General features: G+C 32.5%; 1 protein-coding gene across 1 annotated transcript in view; it reads left to right on the top strand.

Moving 5' to 3' along the window:
• The window catches only part of LOC132727963 (deoxynucleoside triphosphate triphosphohydrolase SAMHD1-like), a 71,408-nt gene extending 52,370 nt beyond the window's left edge, over positions 1-19,038 (top strand). Inside the window, exons 14-15 of the mRNA XM_060713566.1 lie at positions 15,468-15,614; positions 16,974-19,038. Of these exons, the coding sequence (XP_060569549.1) occupies positions 15,468-15,614; positions 16,974-17,708 (882 nt within the window). The 3' untranslated portion in view covers positions 17,709-19,038. The remainder of the gene's footprint in view (positions 1-15,467; positions 15,615-16,973) is intronic.
• Positions 19,039-22,547: the final 3,509 nt, after the last annotated feature.

Consider the following 22,547-nt stretch of genomic DNA (forward strand, 5'->3'; position numbering starts at 1 on the left):
GCGCATCTATAGAACGATGTATATCAGTGTGTTCACGGCTGCCATAAGTCTTGTATCCGTGGCGCTTTCAAAGAGTGATTTTAATGTTATATAAACTGTACATGTAACATTCAGCTCTGTATATAAATAAGTTTGCTGGTGTATTATTGTTTGACTGATATGATTATCGGATTCTTGTATAAGTATATACATGTTTGAACAATAAAATTGCACCACACTATTTATTTTATAGTCTGAGTCATAAACGTCTTGACATCTGATCAGATTAAGTTTTGTTTTTCTACAAACAATACAAACAACACAAACATTTACGGTTTTAACTGATAAAAACAAGGAAAACAAAACACAATTAATCAGTCAACATTTTAACAAAATCTGTGAAAAGATTATGGTCTCATTCAGTGCAGTTTAAAACTGTGAAAAATCACGCACGTTAACGGACATTCTTTTGTTTGCCATAATCTGTCGTCTAGACAAATTGAATGTCTTTGTTCTGTACAATAGCATATTGTTTGAAACTGTGAAGTCCCACAATGATTACAGTAAAAAAGTATGTAAAATGAAAGAAGGCTGCTTGCGAAAACAATTGCCTAATCGTGTAAAAGTAGTTTCCCTTATTTTTTTAACCTAATGGGTGTACGCGAATTTATGATTTTCGGCAGTCACCTCCGCGAATTCAAAATAGCGCGAATATTTGTATATACCCCCAAAATGGACCTTTCCGCGAAAATTTGCTTCCGCGAATTTAAATACACATACAGTACTCATTTGCCTCTTCTCTTTATTTTTGTCATCAGTACATTTGAAGTGATTGGAAGTCAAAATACTACTTTGTTTGCAATCGCTACTTGTGTGACTAATTATTTTACAAGTAACACTACTTTTATCAAGTAACAATCAAAAAACATGTTTTGTTTTCTAAAGAAGTGAAGAAATTTTCGTTTATGAGGCAAAAATGTCTTTAACCGAAAATTTATTTCCTATTCATTGTTATAGTTTATTATTTACATTACTAGATTTTTAACGACCCTATTCATGGGCAAGTGGAGTTACATCCCGTGTGTATCCATATTATAGACACACCTCAGTTCCAGCGATTGAGACACATCAAACAACTAGACACCTGTTACCTGGTGTACCCAGGTGCCAGTCATAACAGGTTCGAGCACTCTATAGGGTAAGCGATTCTTCCAAAGGTTTGTTTTAGATCTACATAACTTTGAACAGCCTAATAACTCAACGTGTATTTAAGTACACAGTAAATGAAATACATATAATACATTTAGTTTTTTAATAAGTGCGACTTAATTAATGCATTTATCGAACAAAAGAAAAACAGGAAGCATTTATGATTTCTTTCCAGTCCGTGAGATTGAATACTATCATATATTTTCATCACAAAGGTACTATTTATTTATCATAATGTGTAAACAAGCAGATATATATGGGAACATTAGACAAGAAAACTTGAATAAGCCTTGTTAAAAAAATTAAATGTGTCATTACAGCGTATGTTACCTAGCTGGAAAACTCTTAAGAACTATTCGAGATGGACAACCGGGTGAGGAAATATCTGTCACTGACATTCTGTGTGTTGAGATAGCGGGACTCTGTCATGATTTAGGTATGGCTAAAGAAAAATGCTTTCAATTAAACATTTCAAATGTGTTGTTCATGCACTGTTACGATTGTAATTTTATATCAATCAAGATGTTAGTTACCGAAAATTGAATGTGCAAATCTAAGTTAAGAATTGTACAATGATGTACCAAATAATAATTGTAATAACATATGTGTATTTTGTAAAATAAATATATATTTTAAAAGGCTCGTTGTGGCACAGATAGGTTTTTATTTTATTTCTCTTTTTCTGGTGTCCTGTTATAGTAACCAAGACCACCGTTTGCTTCTGGTGCCTTTTAGTAATTAGTTAAATTTTTGTGAATTAGGATCTTGTATGGAAGTCAAAATACTACTTTCTTGACATATTCATAATGTTATGACAAATTATTTCACATTCAACACTCCTTTCTTCATGTGTTAAGCAACTACCTTGCTCTAAAATTGTTTATGTTAAGTATCAAAACTCATATTTTCCCTTTATAAAAAAGAAAATATTTAACCGTTTCCAAGAAATTAATTTCTTTAAATGAAATTTACCTCCAAAAACATTGTACTATATTTGCTGAAGTGGTGTTTTCAAACATCTACAGGGAAGCTATCCAGCTAGCTTACGGAATGTCGGTGGTTCTACTCTAATGCACGGAACAGCCAGTCTTTCTCCGCCAGTAAAGGTGGAACGTCGCCATATGACCTTTACTGTGTCGGCTTGATGTAAAGCCCAATCAAAGAAACAAACAAATAATCATGAATGTATATAAGTCCAAGTCGTTCTGAAACAAAATAAAGTGAATAAAGGACGCTGAAAAAATGTACTATGATTCTCAATCTACATCATTTTAGGCCAAGGACCATATTCTCATGTGTTTGAAAAACGATTTATGCCTAAAATGAAAAAGAAGTTTACGGTAAGTAAATTTTGTGAAGCTTAATATTTTGTCATTCACTTTTAGCAGTTTGTCATTTTGTCGCTTATATAAACAGCATCAATATTTGTTACATCTAATGGATGGCAAAAACGAATGTATATATCTATAATAATCAATTAGTAACAAATCATTAGTTCCAAAAATAAAAGCTTAATCAGAAAAATGGCCTTTGTTATTAAATTTATGAAATCATGTGCACTAAAATATCTAAAACCAGACATAGAAGTACATGTATTCCAAAATAGAGATTTTATATTTGACATTTCAGCATGAAAATATTGCTCGGAAGATGTTTGAGCACATGCTTAGTACCAACAACGGACAGTTGAAAAAAGATATAAATAAGGAACTAAAAGAATGCGACCAAAACCCTTTACAAGAACAAGACTTTACCTTTATCTGTGAAATGATTGATGATCCTATAGACATTGGAAAACACGTGGTAAGAAATATTACATGAAATGTTAACGTCAAGTTTATATTATTAAATATTTATTTGCTGATTATGAGTAATGGGCCACATAACATTTTTGCGCACAGCGACGATGACAATGACGACTACGCCACAGGAATCTAACAGCTCGACCCAATTGTCGAGACGGACGAGCTAAGTGTCAGTGATTGTGCCATAAATACACGGTAAAGATTAAGATACTAAAGTAGATAGTCAGCTCAGTTACAGAGATAACCAATGTATCATGGAAATAAACAGTATATTTGCTACGATTATAGTAATATTTCTCTATCGTTTTTAAGATGGATTGCAACGAAAAGAGTTTTTTTGCTTATGTGAACCTCTCCAAATTTAACAACAGGTTTGTTGTTATGTATGTAAGGTAAATTGTTGTGCCCAAACTTGGTTTTGGACCAACGGTCTCTAGGTTGAGAGTAAGATATCTTGAACAATATCACCTTCATCTTACAACAATGTATTTTGCTCTAAATGTAACTTGTTTATTCAATATATGAAAAGCCCCGTCAATTTTAAGAACTTGTTAATTTATAGCAAATATAAAGCATTGTAGACTATAAAAGAGGAAAAGTTTAAAACACAAATAACTTAAATATTTCATACCGTGTCTTATTTGCATGGTACCGCGATGTTCCTTTGATGTTCTTCAGCTGTTAAATGAACACACCAGTAACATGCTTTATTGACAAGAACGCTCAGTGCGATATCAGAGATAACGCACACTTCTTTTATGTTGGTTCAATTTGTTTATGAATAACCGTGCCTGTAGACAAAAGAAAACAAGAGTCACTGGACTATGTTAAATCTCAGACTAGAAAATAACGAATGTATTCAGATTGGGGAGAGGTAATGGGCTCCTGAGAATATGATCTTTAGTTAAGACACAGTTTTATCTAGAGCATGGACACACGTGTTTGAAAACAACCTCAATCTTTTTGTATAGGCAAAGACCCTTCAGATCGCACCAGGCCATGACATTTTTTACATAGCAGTCTCTTCGCTATACTTAAACTGTTATGTAAATGACACAGTTTTTTTGAAAGTAGAATAAAAGTATGTGTGTTGATTACACAAATTGTTAAAGATATTGATATATTTCAGGAATGGCCATACAAAGGAAGAAATATAGACAAAAGCTATATGTATGAGGTAAGGTAATTCTTCGTTATCTTTTAGGGAAAAACCGTTGACAAATGTAAAAGTGGAATGAAAAAAGCAACATTAACTTAATGCGTTTTTTAAAATTTAATTTTCTTTCTTTTAAGTCTTTTAAGCCCACTTAAGCACTTTGTGCACAGCTGTGAAAGCATTGTCCATCGAGCATTATGCGTCTTCATCCAATATTTCTTCACACTATATCCCCCTCTCTCTCTACAGCTCATAAATCATCCTTAGGCGGTCCTCTTCAAATAGGTTCAGTCTTGTGCAGGAGAAAAACACCCTCTTACAAACAGCATTTCTAAGGGCCTTCATATTTGGCACATTGTATTCGTGTTCAAAAAATATAAACTTTGCTCACTTGTGGAAGTTACTTAACTAACATAAAAAAATAAAACCGTTTTGTAACAATATGTCCTTGAGTTTAATAAGTCGGTATTTAGAAATATCGATTGGACCACTAAATAAGTAATATAAGTTAAAGATTTATTTCCAAAATTATAACGGCCCCATGAAGACACCATAACCCAAATAATTGAAGAATTAAGACATTTTAAAGTGCCACTTAAGACCATCCATTTTAATAACACTTCACTAAGATTTACTTTTGTTCGCATTTAATTGCCTCCGAGTATGAATCTGCAATGAATTGAATAGAAATAACATTTTTATATGTTTATATATCAATTATATATTATGAAACTATGACTTTGTTGTTATTGATGTTCATGAGTACACAATGCAGAAAGTCGAAATTGCAACAATGCAAAGAACAGCAGTTCATATGCACAACCACGACATATTTTATGTTTATATTATGGGCCTTCTTTTGCCGTCAATTTGCATGTCCCTTGTAACTGGAAAATTGCGAAACACAAAGAGAAAAAATGACTTTGTTGTATCTTTGTGTGTTAGCATTTTCATTTCATTTTGCTGCGAAAAAAGCGCAAATTCAACTTTGCCAAACTTACCCTAAACAAGTATGTACTGTTTGAATATAATCACAACAAGATGTTAACATCTAAAACATACCAACATTGGATATAATCCATTTTTGTTATATTTTGAGAAATGGCATGTTTTGGTTTTATTTATTTGTATTTATTTTCAAAGGAAATATTACGACGGGTGTTCAAATATGAATACAACTGGGTCAATTTTCAGAAGTGCTTTACAAAAAGTGCTAAAATGATTTTCTCAATCCTTCGACTCACCACCATATGATATACAAAGATTTAGTCTTTTAATCCTATTTTAAATGCGTTTTCATTATTTTTATGAGCTATATTGTTCAGACACAGGCAAATAGCTAAACCAAGTTTTTTTTTTGGCATTTGATATTTCTTCCAGCAAGATGTGTTTTTGAGCCTCGGAAACAGAAAAAAGGCACAAGAGGCAGAAAAGGAGGGTTTTTGAAATATTTCTTTAACCTTTTCCCTTATATAAGCGTGTTTCGACGGCTTTTTGCCCCCCCCCCTTTTTTGAGGCCCCAAACAGTGAAAAAATGTGCTATTTAGACCCCAAACACTGTTTTTCGTTTGAGAAATGTTGTTAAAAAAGTGACCATTTTTTCGGCGCCCTCCTCCATCCAAATAATACATCAGGGGGTTGCCAGAAGGGGGATGTGCCCCCTTCTGTTTGGGGGGTTTTAAGGGGGGCGGAGTCCCCCTCATCGCCTAGAAAATTTTGGACTTGTGAGAGGCTTAAAATGACCCCAGGTTGATCATAAGGTAACGTGTAACCAACGCTGAAAAGCCTTTGACTCTATCTCAATCCCTTGAGAAGTTGCAGCACTTTGAAATACATTTTGATGGAAAAAATCGAGGCAAAAAAGTGATTTTTGGCAATTTTGAGATGTCCCCTCGTTGCCATGGTAACAGGAAATTTAAGACTGAGCATGTCGTTACAAAGGCAATGGTCCAGTCAACATTTGTGCCAAGTTTGATTAGTATTGAAGCATTTTTCATAGTTTCATAGCAGTTTGAACTTGTAAGAGGAGGCTTTTCAGTGAAAATGGCCATTTTTCACAATATGCTCATGGGGGAAAGGGTTAATATATGAAGGACATTCCCTTTATAAATCTTGGCATATACAGATTAACCCTTCGGTACGGCAATTATTTGAATAGCAGGATCTTGATTGGTAAAGAAAATAACATACATGACCTTTTTTTGACACTCATGGTGCGTTTTGGTATGCGATGTCTTTGACTTCCTTTGGTTTCGTATGTATCTTTCGCTTGGGTTCATAAAAGTGAACCCAAGACTCATTACCACTTATGATATTTGCAAAAGATCGATTGTTGTTTATAGGGAATTGTTTCAACAATTATTTGGAGATTCTTACCCGAGCATGTTCTTGCTCTTCTGTAATGTGATGGGGTATCCATCTTGCACTTATCTTTCTTATTCTTAAATTACGTCTGTGTTTTGTATGAGCGGCTCCTACAGAGATACCAACCAAATTTTAGACGGCGTACATGGAGTGCATCTTTTCTGAATCCACACCACCTTTAATTTTCTTACACCACTGTGTGACAGATGAAAAAGAAAGTTAATGTTTCCATAAACACGACATATTTTATTAAATATGTCTTTCGCTTGTATACCAAGAATACAGCGGTTCTTGATATAGGTCCGCATTTGGTCAGTGAAAGGGAGAACTTTTCCCAACCATTTTAGCTTTAGTATACACTTATAGATAGCGATACAAAGCAAGGCTGAACTGATTTACACATGTATTGTATCAATTGAGAGCTTCCACAACCATGCGATACATGTATATACATGTAGTTCGTACAAAACGTGGTTAAAAGCGAGATATTGGCCTTGTTGCATGCATATTTGAACAACCCTCGTATTTTATTATCAGTCTTAAATTGTGAACTATTTATAATTGTGTTTTATCTTTCATATTGTTTTATACTAGAATTTATGTATTATATAGGTATGTTTTTAAACTAAAATAAATAAACATGTAAATATTTTTTTTATTTGGAACGATATGCACAATAAGTAGTAGCAATATTTATATGGTATTTATGATTTTACAGCTTTTGTTGTAATCGACACCATGATTGATCCCGTCTATTTTTCAGATAGTTGCAAATAAACGAAACGGTATAGACGTTGACAAATGGGACTATCTTGCACGTGACAGTTACATGCTGGGAATGAAATTCAATGTCGATTACAACAGGTGTTTTACAAATGCAAGAGTTATCAAATGCAACGGGATAAATGGCAGCCACGATACAAACGCAGCGCCCAATACCGGTAATGTTAAAATTGAAAGAAAACAAATATGCTATAGAGAAAAGGTGAGTAACCGTCATAAACGTATCTATGACACAAACATTTAAATTTGTTCCCAATGTTTGTACTTGTCATTAATTATTTTAATATCAAGATTTGAGATAAATGGTAAATACTACTAAATAGTTGATAGTACGAGTAATCAAGATTTTTCCAATTACTGGGTACATGAATATGGCTAGATATAAACGGCTGTCAGCTTATATAACCTAAGCTTTTATTGAAAACAACCTTTCATACACGGCCATATAACCTGTCAGATGTTTAATAACGAATTTATATTTAATCACTTTCAAGAAAAATGAAATTTCATAAATATTCAACAGCCTACATTAAGTGCCAAGCTGAGGACCGTGTGTCAATTGTATGCGTTGAAATGATTTCTTCGTTAACAATTCAAAGCGATTGTATGGATTAGCATCACATTGTCATTAAAGATAAATTATAAACGATTGTATTTCACATTAAAAAAATTATATTCGTATCACGTATAAGTATAAATGGCTTGTAAAAGTGTTTCATATCTTTAAAGCTTGTTTATATTCGTTTCTATTTAGTAAACATTTTATTAGATTCCATGTACAATGACACCCGTGTTAGTTTTTGGAGCAGATGAACCATTCCATTCTAGATTCTCTCGCAAACACCACTTATCGTTAAAGAAGCTCCACTGACCCAAAAAGCTTAAAACATACAATTTTAAAAGGAATTAAATTTAATATTGCTTTTTTGTCCGATTTCAAGCTCGGGTTGAGCTTTTCAGTCATTTTGCAAAAGAAAAATATTCTGGAAAAATGGGTTGAGGAAATAACCACAAGTCATTAGTCCAGACTCAAATCAAATCACAAGCTGATGACGTCATTTGACGTCATTTTTATATAAAAACGAAATATTAATAATTGAATTATCAAAGAATCACTGAAAAAATCATATCTACGTTAACACAAGAACAATTAAAACTTTATTGGGCGGTATATAGTAATCAACTTTCTATTTGTTTCGGTACTTAACGCAAGCAAAGAAAATTTAATTGTTAAAAAAATAGCATGTTGAAAATTTTATAAACCTCGGCTTCTTTAGTGCCTTGGGTTATATTGATATTCTGCTTGCTACATTCCAAGGACAACTCAGCAGTCTATAAACTAATATTAGTATGTAAACAAAAATGATGTACTGTTATACATAATCAAATACTTAGAGATGTAGTATAAAACAGAGGGTATTACAAGGGCATGTCATGCACATATTTGATTATCCGTCATTTATTAGATTAAACTGTCTTTTTTTCTTCGTCTAATATGTTTCACAAATCAGAGCACTAGATCTATAAAAACGAACAAGTCAAACAACTATTGAAAACTCTTAATAATAAAAATTTTATAGTAACATGATACATTTTGAATTTATTTCAACTTACTTTCGACAGGCATTGTATAAAAGTAAAATTTGTAATATCATTATCATAGTATGACGTTTAATTTTCTTTTTTTGAGATTTTTCATTCCTGTAAAATGTTAATATGTTAATTTTGTATAAATGTTATGTATTTGACAATTAAGGTAGCGCAGGACTTGTATGACATGTTTTACACAAGGATGACATTGCATAGACGGGCATATCAGCACAAAACTCACAAAATCATCGGAATAATGTATGTATTTGCTAGTAAAATGTTTATGTTCATATACTAATTTTTGGAATAAGAAAATTTAAATATTTTTGATGTTCGTGTGTATGTTTGTGTGTGTGTGTGTTCGTGGGTGCGTCGGTGCGTGTGTGTGTGTTTTTTTTGTTGATGACTGTTTGTGTTTAAGGGCAATATTAAAAAAATCAAGTGATTTTTTTCGCTTATTTACTTAGATAATGAAGTCATGTTGCATTTAATAGATACCAAGATTTGTCTTTCTATCAATTTTTTTTATATTTTCGGCTTATCATTTATTCCATTCAAAGCCACTGGTTTAAATTACGCCAGTGACTTTGAAATTTCTAGAGTTAGCTTTCATATGTTTGGTGGTTATATCAAGGAGCTCGCCTTAACTTGAAAAACTAGTGTTGAACGATCTTTTTCGTTGTGGAAAAGGTTCATTGTTCGTCATGAAAAAGATCAACAATGAAACCAAGATTACGAGTTACGATTCCAGTTAATGAATTTGCATTTTGTGTGTGTGTGTGTGTGTGTGTGCGTGCGTGTGTGTGCGTGTTTGTTGTTGTTTTTATTTTTGCACGAGCCAATGTCATCTATGAATAGAAACAGTTAAAGCGTGACCGCAACATTTTCAATTTCTTCGTGTTGGTTTCATGACCTTTAGAGTCTCCTTTTTCGACTATTTTAGCACAAAAATCTATTGTTTGCTTTTAGGATTTGCGATGCATTAGAATTAGCAGATGCTCATTTTACAATAAATGGCAAGAGGTATGTAATCATTATAAATATGACATGGAGACTACCACGACTAAAAGATAGATTAATTCTATAAAATTATACCTTGGATAAAAAATTTAATCAGTTAATAATGATTTGTTATCTATTTGACAAGAAGCATTTACATACAGCTTTACAAGGTAACGATCAACTTTTTTTATATCGTATCATTAAATGATCTTCTGGCCCCATGTTCACTAAGATTTAAGGATCAGGATCAAGATAAAATTTTAAAACTCAAATATTCTTCATTGTTTATTCTCACAGATTATCACAAGTATCTGCTATAAACTTGATAAAATTGAACTTGAAATAACATGTTTCAGAAATTTTAGAATAAATATCTTATTTTTTTAAAAGATATGGAAAATTTCAATTCATCCATAAATTGATCTGGATCCTGAAATATATAATTAATTTGATCTAATTATACACAATGTTTTCATATTATTTGTCATTTCTTTCCGAATTAAGGTTGTTTATGTGCATATCAGCAATGTTTTATATCTCATTTATGTACCATATATTATTTTTTTTGCAAAAAAATGATCAATTGTAGTTTTATAAAGCAATGGAAAAATCCGAATCATTTAATCTTAGTGAACATGGGCCTAGGTTTAGTTGCCAGCTTATCCACGTAATTTATCGCAATTTGTAAAGCTTGTAACAGATCAATAGATGCCTTAACATTCATCATACTGCATATTATAATAAAATACTTAAAGTTTCGTGGTACACATTAGATAAATCCCTGTATATAGACGACTATAGAGGAAAAAACAGTTATAAGTTGTTTAGGAAAATTATTCAAAAGTATCCATAACTGACTAAATTCTTTTCTAGAGAGTTCAGGATTGTAATGTGAATATGCTGATTAAAAAATAAACAATGACATTGTAGATAACATATATACTTTAAAATTGTAATTTGATTTTTATCTTAGTAAGAATAAGAAATGATATTGTGAATTTGTGGTCTATAAAATCGTTTGATTTTGTAAATAGAACTTGATGATGGAAAAAAACTTTTGAAACACAATATAGATGGTAAAATGCCGAGAATGATTTACAATATACATAACTAAGCTAAATAATGTCTGTAAACACATAACAACATTATTTTACAAGTGCAACAGGTGTCCGTCCAGCCATTCATCTTTATAAATAACTCAATGATAGTACAATTTCTTGTCCTTCTTTTGTATTTGCAAGACAAGTATAAAACAGATTTCTTTCCAAGTTCTGAAAATTCAGATTAATAAATGTTTTGAGATAGTCCGTTGACATGAATCCGTGTTGAGTAATTCGTTACAACTCGTCTAGGTAGCATGGAAAGCATACACCCCAATATTTCATGTTTTTGATGGGATGTACAAGCACATGTCGTTTGTTTTACGGCGACATTGTCATTCAGTTGCTTACATTCCTGACATCTGTCACTTCGATATGGCGAATGCTACTATAAGGCGGCAATTCAGAGCAGCAGAGTTATGGAGGGCCCTAGTGTAGGTGCAGCAGGTTGTCAGGTTGATGTACACCATATCGCAATCACCGAAGCCTTGGAGAGATACCGGCTACATGGTAAACCCGCCAGGATACATGCTGGAGGTCAGCAATGGGTCACAACACCAGCTCAGGATCGGTTGTTGGTCGTTCAGGCACGCCGTGCTAGCTGTTCGACAGCAACTTATCTTCGAAATGACCTTGCTAATGCTGCGGGAGTCCGTGTTTGAACGCAAACGGTACGTAGAAGGCTGCTTGAAGGTAATTTTCGATCGGGAAGATATTGCATAAGTATCCCTTGACGAGTCAACATCGCAAGGCTCTTTCGAAATTGCCACGGAGCATAAACGATGTACATACCATGTAACATTATGTTTTCTGATGAGTCGAGATTCGGCTTAGACTTCAAAGATAGGCGTGCTAGATTCTGGAAAAGACGAGGTGAACGGTTTCAGGCTACACATATTGTTCTGCATGGCCGCTACGGGGAATGGGTCAGTTACGGTGAGGGTAGGTATCAGCTGAAATGGACGAACCGACCAGGTTGTGCTTAATAGTGGCACATTGGCAGGTCAGCGATATATAGACGACATCTTAGACAACCAAGTTAGGTTGTATGCTGTAGCAGTCGGCTATCAGTTCATTCTAATGGACGATAATGCTCGCCCCATAGACCCAGGGTGGTCCAGGACTACCTAGAGAGGGATCTTTTGGTCGCATTGACTGGCTAGCTCGCTCGCCTGACTTAAATCCAATAGAACACATGTGAAATTAGCTTCAGGTTAGAATTTCAGCTCGTCAGCTGCAACCCAGAACCATCCAGGAGCGTGGAGCCAAGTTGGTCCATGAATGGGCAGGCATACCCCTTAGAACTATCAGAAACCAAATAGGGAGTATGCGAAGGCGCTTCCAATCTGTTATTGATAGTCACGGGTCACACACACGGTATTTAGTATAAAACTATTAAACAACAACAATAACAACAACAACAATAAAAAAACAATAAAAAACAAACAATTTAACAAATTTGGAACACACGCTGCATGTTCTGAAGTCTTCAAAGAAGGATGTTATACTCTTCTCTAGCACAACATCAGTAACACTCAAATATAGGGTAAAATTTGCCCTTCAGCTGTATTGATAAAACTGTAAATCAACATTTAAAACCTTTCGCACGGCGTTTAAAAATAATCCCCAAAAATATTCACACTCGAACATATGGTCCTTAGCAAAAGTTGAGTAGTATAGTTTGGCTACTAGCTTTGCTTACACACTTTCATCCTTTTTTTGTGACTTCTTGTTTTTTTGTTTGTAAAATTTGCTGTTAATAACCGTGATAATTATGGACCTGGTTTGAAATTCGATATATTTGGCATTATGTGATATAACTAGAATGAACTTAACTGTTAATACATGTTGCTTTAAAGAAAAATATGAAAGCAGACATGTAATACAATTTATAAAAATAAACCTTTTAGAATTTCAGAAACTGTTGACGATATGGAAGCCTACACATATTTGAATGATGACGTCATTCAATTGATTATAAATGATAAGGAGCCCAAACTTGAAGAAGCAAGAAAAATTTTACGGGATATTATGTACAGACGGTTGTTAAAGTGTGTCACTCAAACACATTGTAAGGTAAGTTTGCTTTCCAATTGCCGTAGGTCAATACAGATCATTTGTGGATATATTGGCAAATACTACAATTTGCATATAAAGACGTATATTTTATTCTTTTAAAACAATGCCTGTAACAATGTATGTGTTGAGTAAAGGACGTAATGGTAAAAATTCAGAAGCAAATTTTCCCGTGGTGTTTATTACGGAAAGCCGTTGCGTTTTTATGTTTATTCCGAATCCTTATACATAACGTTCCGTAATTATGTATTTTGAGGTTTTAATGTATGCTTTAAAACTATTTTAATGTTTTGTGTACATATCCCTACACCAACAGTCATTTCATTTGAAATTATTTGACATATCAGTACATGTAGTAGCATGTATTGTAATGTATGTAATTATGTGATGTAATGTAAAGCCATATAACATGACAATAGGCTAATTGTATGTAATTATGTAATGTAATGTAAAGCCATAAACCATGACAATAGGCTTATTTGTTTAATAAGACAATAAGAAATATTTTAACATTTTAAGGACGAAAACTTGACAGAAATGGGTTTGAAAGAGGGTATATGGGAACATCTGAAAGGAACAGGAGTGGAAGAAAAGTCCCTCCATTATGACGTGAGTAAATTTCATGATACAAGGCAGAAGTTTAATCTGATCTTTAACTGTTTGCAAAAAAATATAACTTAATTAATTGAACGTGCATTCATTTATAGTATGTAAGTGTTGTGGCTTGATATCATTGAACTGCAGAATTTGTTTAATGGATTTGCCAACCCTTGAGTTTGAAACAGTTCATTAAAGATTTAAGGAATTCCGGTGTCAAACTAAGAACAGTAAAGAACCTGGTCAGATTGTACGATGGCCTTAAGAGTGGTGGCTAGGACTAGGTCTAGGCTCGTACCGTTTCAGCAGAGGAAGTGTTAATTATCATTTTTCAAAAGCGTATTTTGTATTTATGATGTCTGTTGTAAGGCTGGGAAACCCTTGATTTTTTAAGAAAGAAACATCACAAATCTGGTCGTTAATGATATGCATAAATAAATTATTTCACAATTAAATCACCGACAAAGATGCATGAATTGTTTGAAGAACAAATATGATTTCACTTTAAACAGACTATTGTACAGACTGGTACCGGTATATATCATTTAAGTACACACTCATTGTCCTTAATCTTATGGTATAGTTTTCCTAAAAGATAAAGTGTTCTTTTCTCAAAATATGTTCTATTTTCCCTAAATTTGTATGCAACATTTTTCCTAGATATGTTTAAAATGTAGGTAGGCAGCAGGCAGGCATGCATGCATGTATGTATGTATGACACGCTTCGTAGTATATTTGCAGTGTTTCCCCTAAATACATGTTTGTATGTTATATCTTTTTCCTATGTAATATGTGTGTATAGTTTGTCCTATATTATGTTTATAACATTCCCTTGATATGAAGCGTTTTTCTTAGATATGTATATAACAGTTAACCTCAATATGTAAGTTGGTCTTAGATATGTGTATTATAACATATTCCATTAAAATGTAGCATTTTTCTTAGATGTGTTCATAATATATTCCCTAGTTATGTAGCGTTTGTCCTATATATATTATATATAATATAACATTATCCCAACATATGTATGTAACACTTTCCATAGTATTAGAACAAATTTCCTTGTTATCCATCCTTTGTGGCTAAAGAGTTACCTTTAAGTGTTATGGTATGAGTATTGCAGCTGCCGTTTATCTCTGTGTGATCGTGAGAGACGGCTTATTGAGTTCGGATAAATAGAGTTTATGAATCTCGTAGTTCCAGCGGGTTATGTGATTTTGACCTCTGGTGTTGCTGTAAGTTTGTAAAATCCGGAGGTAGCCAAAATAATCTTTCCTGTTTTGGCGCCATATGACCTAAATAGTGTTGGTTCGCCGTAAACAAAACCAAACAAACGTTTTTATTACATATTGTGAAGTTTAATTATGGTATGGAGGATAAAAAACCTTAGAAAAAGTACGTTTTTATACAAAAGACCACTTTGATGAGCCAATAAGATTAGCTAAAAACCAAGTAAGCGAATATTCTAAAATCCGTAACAGATTTACATTTAAAATTTATAGTTTCCCTCTGAACAATGTGATTATGAAATAAATAGTTTGCTTGTTTACCGAATTAAGGTTAAATTTCTGTTTGGCTAATTTATGTCTACATACGAACACCTCGCCTTTACATGTGATAACTATGAATAAGGTCTGCATCTTGAATACAAAAATATTCATATTCACCAATACGAATATGTTAGTATTGTAAATGAAAACAATAATGTCGTCTACTATATTAAACACAAGTATTAACATGATATATATATAAATCAAATAAATAAAAAGACTTATGTTTGACCGCAATTATTAAAACACTATGCAGGTCTCCTACGTACTGCCGGACGTTTTTGAAGAGTGCATCATACGCCTATACTGCAAGATTGAAGACCCAAGTCAAGAATCAATTGTCAGAAAGGTTACAACAGCATTTGGAGAATGGTGTCGTGAAAAGGGCTATCCTTTACCACAGGTAGGCCTGCATAAAAATTCACGTATTGTTTTCATTTATTGGGAGACATGATAATTATAGTCCTCAAATTTGAAAAGCACGGTTTTGTGCCACTTATTTCTTTTTTACTTTATTAGTAATCAAATTGTTTTGGGTTTTTCAAGTTAGGCAATACACATAAATTGCAAGATTTACACCAAACAATATTTGGGAGGTTTGCAATTTTTTACCTTTATGATGAGCCCCTTCATTACATTTTGAATGATTGTGTAGCCTTGATTATAGTAATTACTGTTGTATTTTCTCAAAATGGGCTGAACAGATTTTTAAAATAGACCGAGAACTCGGTTACTGAAGTCGGTACCCTGTTGCGTTTATTTTTTCCATTATACATGGAAAATCTGGAGCCCAGCCATACTTTGTATTGTAAAAAAGGAAATAGGTATGAAAACTGTCCGTCAGTAAGACATTTTTCACAATCACCATTGTGAACAATTGTCGAACATTGGATTTATCAACGTAAACGATGAGATTTCCGTTTTCACAAAAAAAACGAATTTCCTTTCAACAAAACAAACTTTTGCTTTCGGGAAAACAAATACTGATTGTTTCCCATACCTTTTGATTACCATCATTCATTTGCATTGATTTCTTTATTAGCCTTTATTTCAAACCTAATATAATGTAACCAATAAACATTCAGCGTCAGCACCATGCATTCTTCCAATACAAATCATTGTTAGATCAAAAATTTTCAATTTCACCTCTTATATTTTTCAGAATCCATATCAAATCCATATTGCACTCCGTTTGGTTTCGGTTAATTATTTCGGTTCAAAACTGCTATCTCAAATCCATATTATACACCAATTTTTCATTTAAAGAGTCCAAAAAGCTAAATGTAAGTAATATCGTACTATAAATAATTTCACTAGCTACAAAGCTTATATTGGAGGCGCTATAAGTCTCACAGGTGTACTCTTTCAATAGAATTGTTTTTTTAAAATATACGTAAAATGTAAATAATTAACTTTTTTTGCTGTATATATTTTTTGCGTTTTTCCTGTATATATTTCTGCGCTGGCTCTTTGAATAGATACAGCATTGATGGCATAGTAGGTTATGTCTTATTTGGAATATCTAGTCATGAAATAAATCATGTCGATAATAAGATTTAATAAATTTGCGTGTTTTATAATGTTGCATTTTATTATGTAAAAATTTTAAAAAATCTGTTATTCTTTATAATTTTGTTTAAAATCTTGGTCATAATGTATCCTACAGTAAGATAGGTTGGATTGAAGAGAATGATTTCAACCTAATTATTAAAAAGCGAGAAGTGTGCAGAAACAAAAATAATAAACAAGTTATTACATGCAGGAATTGTCAATCAGCCAAACGGAGATGAAACAATTGACTGAAGTAATTGAAGATGCATCATATGACTCAAGAACACACATGCACGTGTCAAGCAGTCAGACGGCAGTAAAACAAATAGCTGAATCAAATGAAGAAGCATCAGATGATTCAAAAGAAACACAAAGACAAGTATCAAGTAGTCAAACGGCGGTAAAACAATTAGCTAAATCATCAAATAGAGAATTATTAGATGATATAAGAGAAACACATATGCACGTGTCAAGCAGTCAGACGGCAGTAAAACAATTTGCTAAATCAAATGGAGAAGCATCAGATGATTCAAGAGAAACACAATCACAAGTGTCAAGCAGTCAAACGGTTGCGGTGAAACAATTTGCTGAATCAATTGGAGAAGCATTAGATGATTCAAGAGAAACACACATGCACGTGTCAAGCAGTCAGACGGAAGTAAAACAATTTGCTGAATCAATTGGAGAAGCATCAGATGATTCAAGACAAACACTCAGACAAGAGTCAAGCAGTCAGCCGACTGTGGAACAGTTAGTTGAATCAAATGGAGAATCATCAGAAGATTCAAGAGAAACACTCAGACAAGATGGTACTTGTGAAGATCAAACAACAGAACCATTCCCGGAACCTGCTCAGTTTGTAACTTCTGGAGAGCCATCTTCATCTCTTTTTTTGTTTTCTTTCTTTGTGTGTTTTTGTGTGTTTTTGTTTTTTCTTTTTATCTAGGCCCTTAAAGGGTCACCCCGTTTATTTTGAACACAGATAAATACTTACAAACATGCATACTTAGACACATATATCTAAATCGAACAAACAAAAACGCATGCTACATTCAAACAAACACAAATAAAAAAGAGGCCTGTGATTAATGTTAAATCTTTTCTATGTATAGTTATGTTCCATTTTCATCTTTTTAGATAGATATACTAGTAGCTCCATATGAATAGCCAGCTCAAAGTTACAAACATTAAATCTGATATGTTAATGAAACAACAAACAAATTTAGTGTCTCTGATGATTACTCAACAGCTGTATCAAATTATGTGTTTCTAGTGTTTTTCTTTCTTCGGACATTTCATTTCTTGAATGATACCATACATTTGTACAGTATGTTGTTACTTTTTGTTCTGAAATTTTTATCATCGCTTATATTTTCTTAACAAAAACTCAAAAGATTTGCTTTACTTTTATTAGTAATAATTAGTTTACTTTGCAAAAGAATGAATATTCTTTTCAACATTGTTTCATGTAAACACAAAATATATTTTGTCTGTCCAAATTTATTATCAAAATTATCACTACTTAAGTAATTCACAAATTTATCTGCAATATGTTAACGTTCGCAAATAAGGCATCGTATCAATAATGTTGATAAAGCTCACTTTAAGATGTTGCATTAGGTAATTTTTTTTCAAATAAACATTCATCGAAAATTCAGATCTGTTTGCATGCATGCAATAATACAAAAGGTAGATGGATATAAGTCATTTTTCAAATAAAACATTCACATGGTTTTCTCACTATGTAAATGTTTAGTAGTTGTTTGTTGTTGGTTTTTTTCGGTTTATTTTGTTGTTTTTCATGCACTATTGTTGTTCCTTATTTCATTACCAGATCATGGCTTTTTAGAAATAATTAGAACATTATAATACATTTTTCACATGCATATAGATTATTGTGGTGCGGTATTGTACTACTAGTGTTTTTTCATTTCTATTTGTTTTAGAAATTATAGAATTTTTTTAGGGTTTTTGTACAAAATATATATACAACAAGTTTTTGTTAATTCACGTAATGTTACAATGTACTTTGCAGAAATGTTTACAATTTCACTGCAGTTCGAAATGATGAATTATATCATATTTTATACTAGATATGTGCCTAGATTATACAGTAGACAAATATAGGAAATGTTTCTTATCCGTGTAGAATGCAATTGCTCATGTATTCGTAAAATCGTAAAACAAACAAGACAATGATATAAAATTGCATAATGTTATTTTTGATTAAAAAAGTCTCGGTTTATTAAAACGCTATTTTGTCTTGTTTCCCTGCATGTTGTATTTGTTATATTTCAGCAATCTCTGTATAAACATTTAAAGTAAATTTGAAGCGTCAGTTGTCAAATTAAATTGATTCTGTGCTTCTTCTGAAATATAAAGGATTTTTGTTTGTTTTTGCATGTAAGATCGAAATAAATTTCACTGAGTGGACACCAGATGCAATATTTTTACGAGTGGTGAAGTTACGAGTGTAAATATAATAGCTGGTGTATATTTCAATGTTACATGCAAAACAAACACATTTTCTATGTATTTCATGCCTTTTAAGTGATTTAAATCATTTTTACTTATTTTGCCGCGTAACGTCATGCGTTCTTCTTCATGAAGTCATCACATTATGACGTCACCGTACAAATGTTGAAATTTAGTTTAAATTTTCTCGAATTTCGTTAATTGTTAACACAATGTATGCAGCTTTTTCACTTGTTTCTCCTAAGGAAGCAAAATTTACATACGACGGAATATATTCCTATTGATAATTGCATTTAGTTATAAAATATATTTTTTCATCCGCATTCAAATAAAGTCCGGCTACAGGGAACATTATCAAATATTATTTCACTTTCGATTACAAAGCATATAACAATTTTTCCAGCGAAGTTGCAAATTAATTATCAAAATATAATTCTAATTGCTGGTTCTGTTTTATGCATTGCATTTCAGGCTGTTTAAAACAATTGATTTTTAATTAGAGTTTTTTTAGAATCTTACCGAAGTGAACCTAGTAATTCTTTCATGTTGTATTTGACAGTTTTTTAGAAATGTACACGTATATACACTTATGACAGTAAGTTGAGTAACTGCTGCAACTGATTTTGTTTCCATCAAAACTCACAGGTTTGTTTACTATAATCACATATGTTAACAGATAAATGGTTTCAGATGTTTCACAATAAAGATGGTTTTCCTGGTCTTGATGGGTTATCGAGTCTTAAAGAGATGCTACTTTCGGTGACTTTGAATAACCTCTCAGGAAAAGACTTGCACTGAGTCTCTGATTTTCAACTAAGTGTGTTTTTGTTATTGTAAAAATTCTAAATGGATGCCAAAAGTTCTCTTTCACTTATTCATATCATACCAAAAACACTACTAAACAAGAATATTTGCGCATAAAATGAATAATGCAATTAAATAGTACTTCTGTTCAATAAAAATTTATTTCGGAGGGCTTAAAATTGAATTAAGGACCATCAAATTATTTAGAAATTAAAGAGGAAAATAATAGCTCTCAAATGCTCATCAGAGGATATGGTCCACATGGTCACGATTTGATTGCCAGGATACAATTTGTATTTGTTGTTCGTCGGACCAGAAGGATTTGAGTATTTTTGTAAAACGCTATCCATTGATCATTGCTGTACAGTTTGAGGATGAGATATTGTTTAAAGGCTTTCTATTTCAAGCTCGTGCAGTCGCGTTGTTTAACATACCTGAACAATATAAGAACCGCCTAAAGATCATTTCTTTAGAGTTTAAATTGATTACATTTTTTTACTTTCTTATCAGTTTTATCTAAAAGAGCCAAGTTCAAGATTTATAGGAAAACGTGTTATTGTTGTGAAATCTGTTAAAATGTAGGATAGAGAGTTTTTGGTCAATGTGATGACTCTTTGTACAATTATAAGGTGATTATGTATTCACTTTCAGTCTATTCAAAGTTAACACTTTACGTATGAAACATCTTCCCTACTTTGGTATGATGTCAGTATTGGAGCAAGTAGAAAAGTGTGTTGCTTTAATAGGAAATAGGAATTTACATAATATGCCAGGCTTGGATCTATAAATTTTTTGTTGGTGGTGCTTTAGTTAAAAAATAACCAAACTACACTCACTCATGATAGAGGCAGGTACAAGCATCTGCATGATACTGAGTAAATTAGTCCGGGAAAGAGGCCATAAGTAGATCCACTGGTACATTGTATATAGCCCTTTGAATCTGATAATGATGTACTACCTGTATGTGCAGCTTCTATCTTATTCTTAAACTAATTTCTTTCAATATAATAATAATGAAGCATACGTCGGTACTTTCCAAGCTAAGTAGGTAAACTAAACTTGTAATAAGTCTGGTTAAGGCAAAATAATTTTCCATTCAATATCACTAAAGTATAGCTTAATTATATCTAAAATGTTGTATTTGTACATAAACAAGAAATGTGTCTATAGAACACAGGTGCCCACGCATTCCAATGTTTTATTAGTATCATGCCGTACAGGATAACAGACAAAGAAAATTCTTCTCTAATCCCCTCCCCCTAAATGTGAGGGGCATAAAAACAGCACCCAATAGTTCCAATGCTGACACTTTGGTTTTTCCCAATACATTGTATTGAGCAGCAAGAATTTCATATCTCAATTTTATATCCTAAAGTATGCTAAAAAGAAAATAAAGACAAGCAAAGCCCATGATGCAAAATTGTACATGCTGACCTACGTTCCTGTAAAGTTTCATGACTTAAGGTCAAAACGTTTGAGTTACGCTCTTGACACAATTTGAAAATTGCATTTATTTTGTAAGTCAAAGGTTATAACTCTACAAATACTGAATAAATCCAGAAGCAAACCTCTAGATCACTATCTACACATGCTGACCAATATTCCTGTAAAGTTTCATGACTCAAAATATATACATTCTAAGCTAGTTGAAAATGGCTAATTTTTACTTTCAGTTGAGGGCAACAACTCTGACAAAACTGTGCAAATATTCTAATTAGCAAATTGCGATTCCTGCTAAATACTGATACCATCTCTCACTTTTAAAGATACTGAAATGAATTCGGTTCCATCGGCTCTAAATGTTAATATTGTTTTGAGGATGTTAATTCATATATACTATAATAATTGTGTACAGCATGTGAGGACATAAAGTTTGATATCTTATGATAAAATATTTCTTCATTTTCCTTAGCAATATTTTCAATTAAATAGGAAATATTCGTATCATTTTTATTACGATAAAACTATTGTCACCGAATTTTCAGCTTCAGTATAAGTTGACGGATGTCAGTTTGGGTTTGAGAGAAGACAAAATAATTTTAAATCATAAAATGGGGTTTAAATCAATGGGTATCATCAAATTAAGTGAACATACACATATAGGTATAGAGAAAGAGAAGTCTGATTTTATATTAAAATATCCAGAGATATTTGGATTTTTATTTAGCACATCAAAAAGCATAAAATGTTTGAAAAAAAAAATGTTGACTTAAAAGTGTATATCGATTTGCCGAAAAATGTCACGTGCATAAACAGATCAAAGAATAGTTCGAAGGTCAATTATATATTGAAAGTATCGAGGAAAAGGGACAGAATACACGTCGGGTACCGGTTTAGCCAGTATTACGGGACGTGAGCGATGTGGCACCTTTTCATGTACAGACTTAATTAAACCGAGTATGCAATTTTCATGTAATTTTGTTGTGATTAATGATTCCGAGGGATTACACTTTTTCCAGATTTTTAATAGCCGCCTTTTTAGTTTCAGTTTGCTTTGACCTATTGA

This window comes from Ruditapes philippinarum, unplaced genomic scaffold (assembly GCF_026571515.1).
Source record: "Ruditapes philippinarum isolate M1 unplaced genomic scaffold, ASM2657151v2 ctg1696_1_1_1_1, whole genome shotgun sequence".
Classification (NCBI taxonomy): domain Eukaryota; kingdom Metazoa; phylum Mollusca; class Bivalvia; order Venerida; family Veneridae; genus Ruditapes; species Ruditapes philippinarum.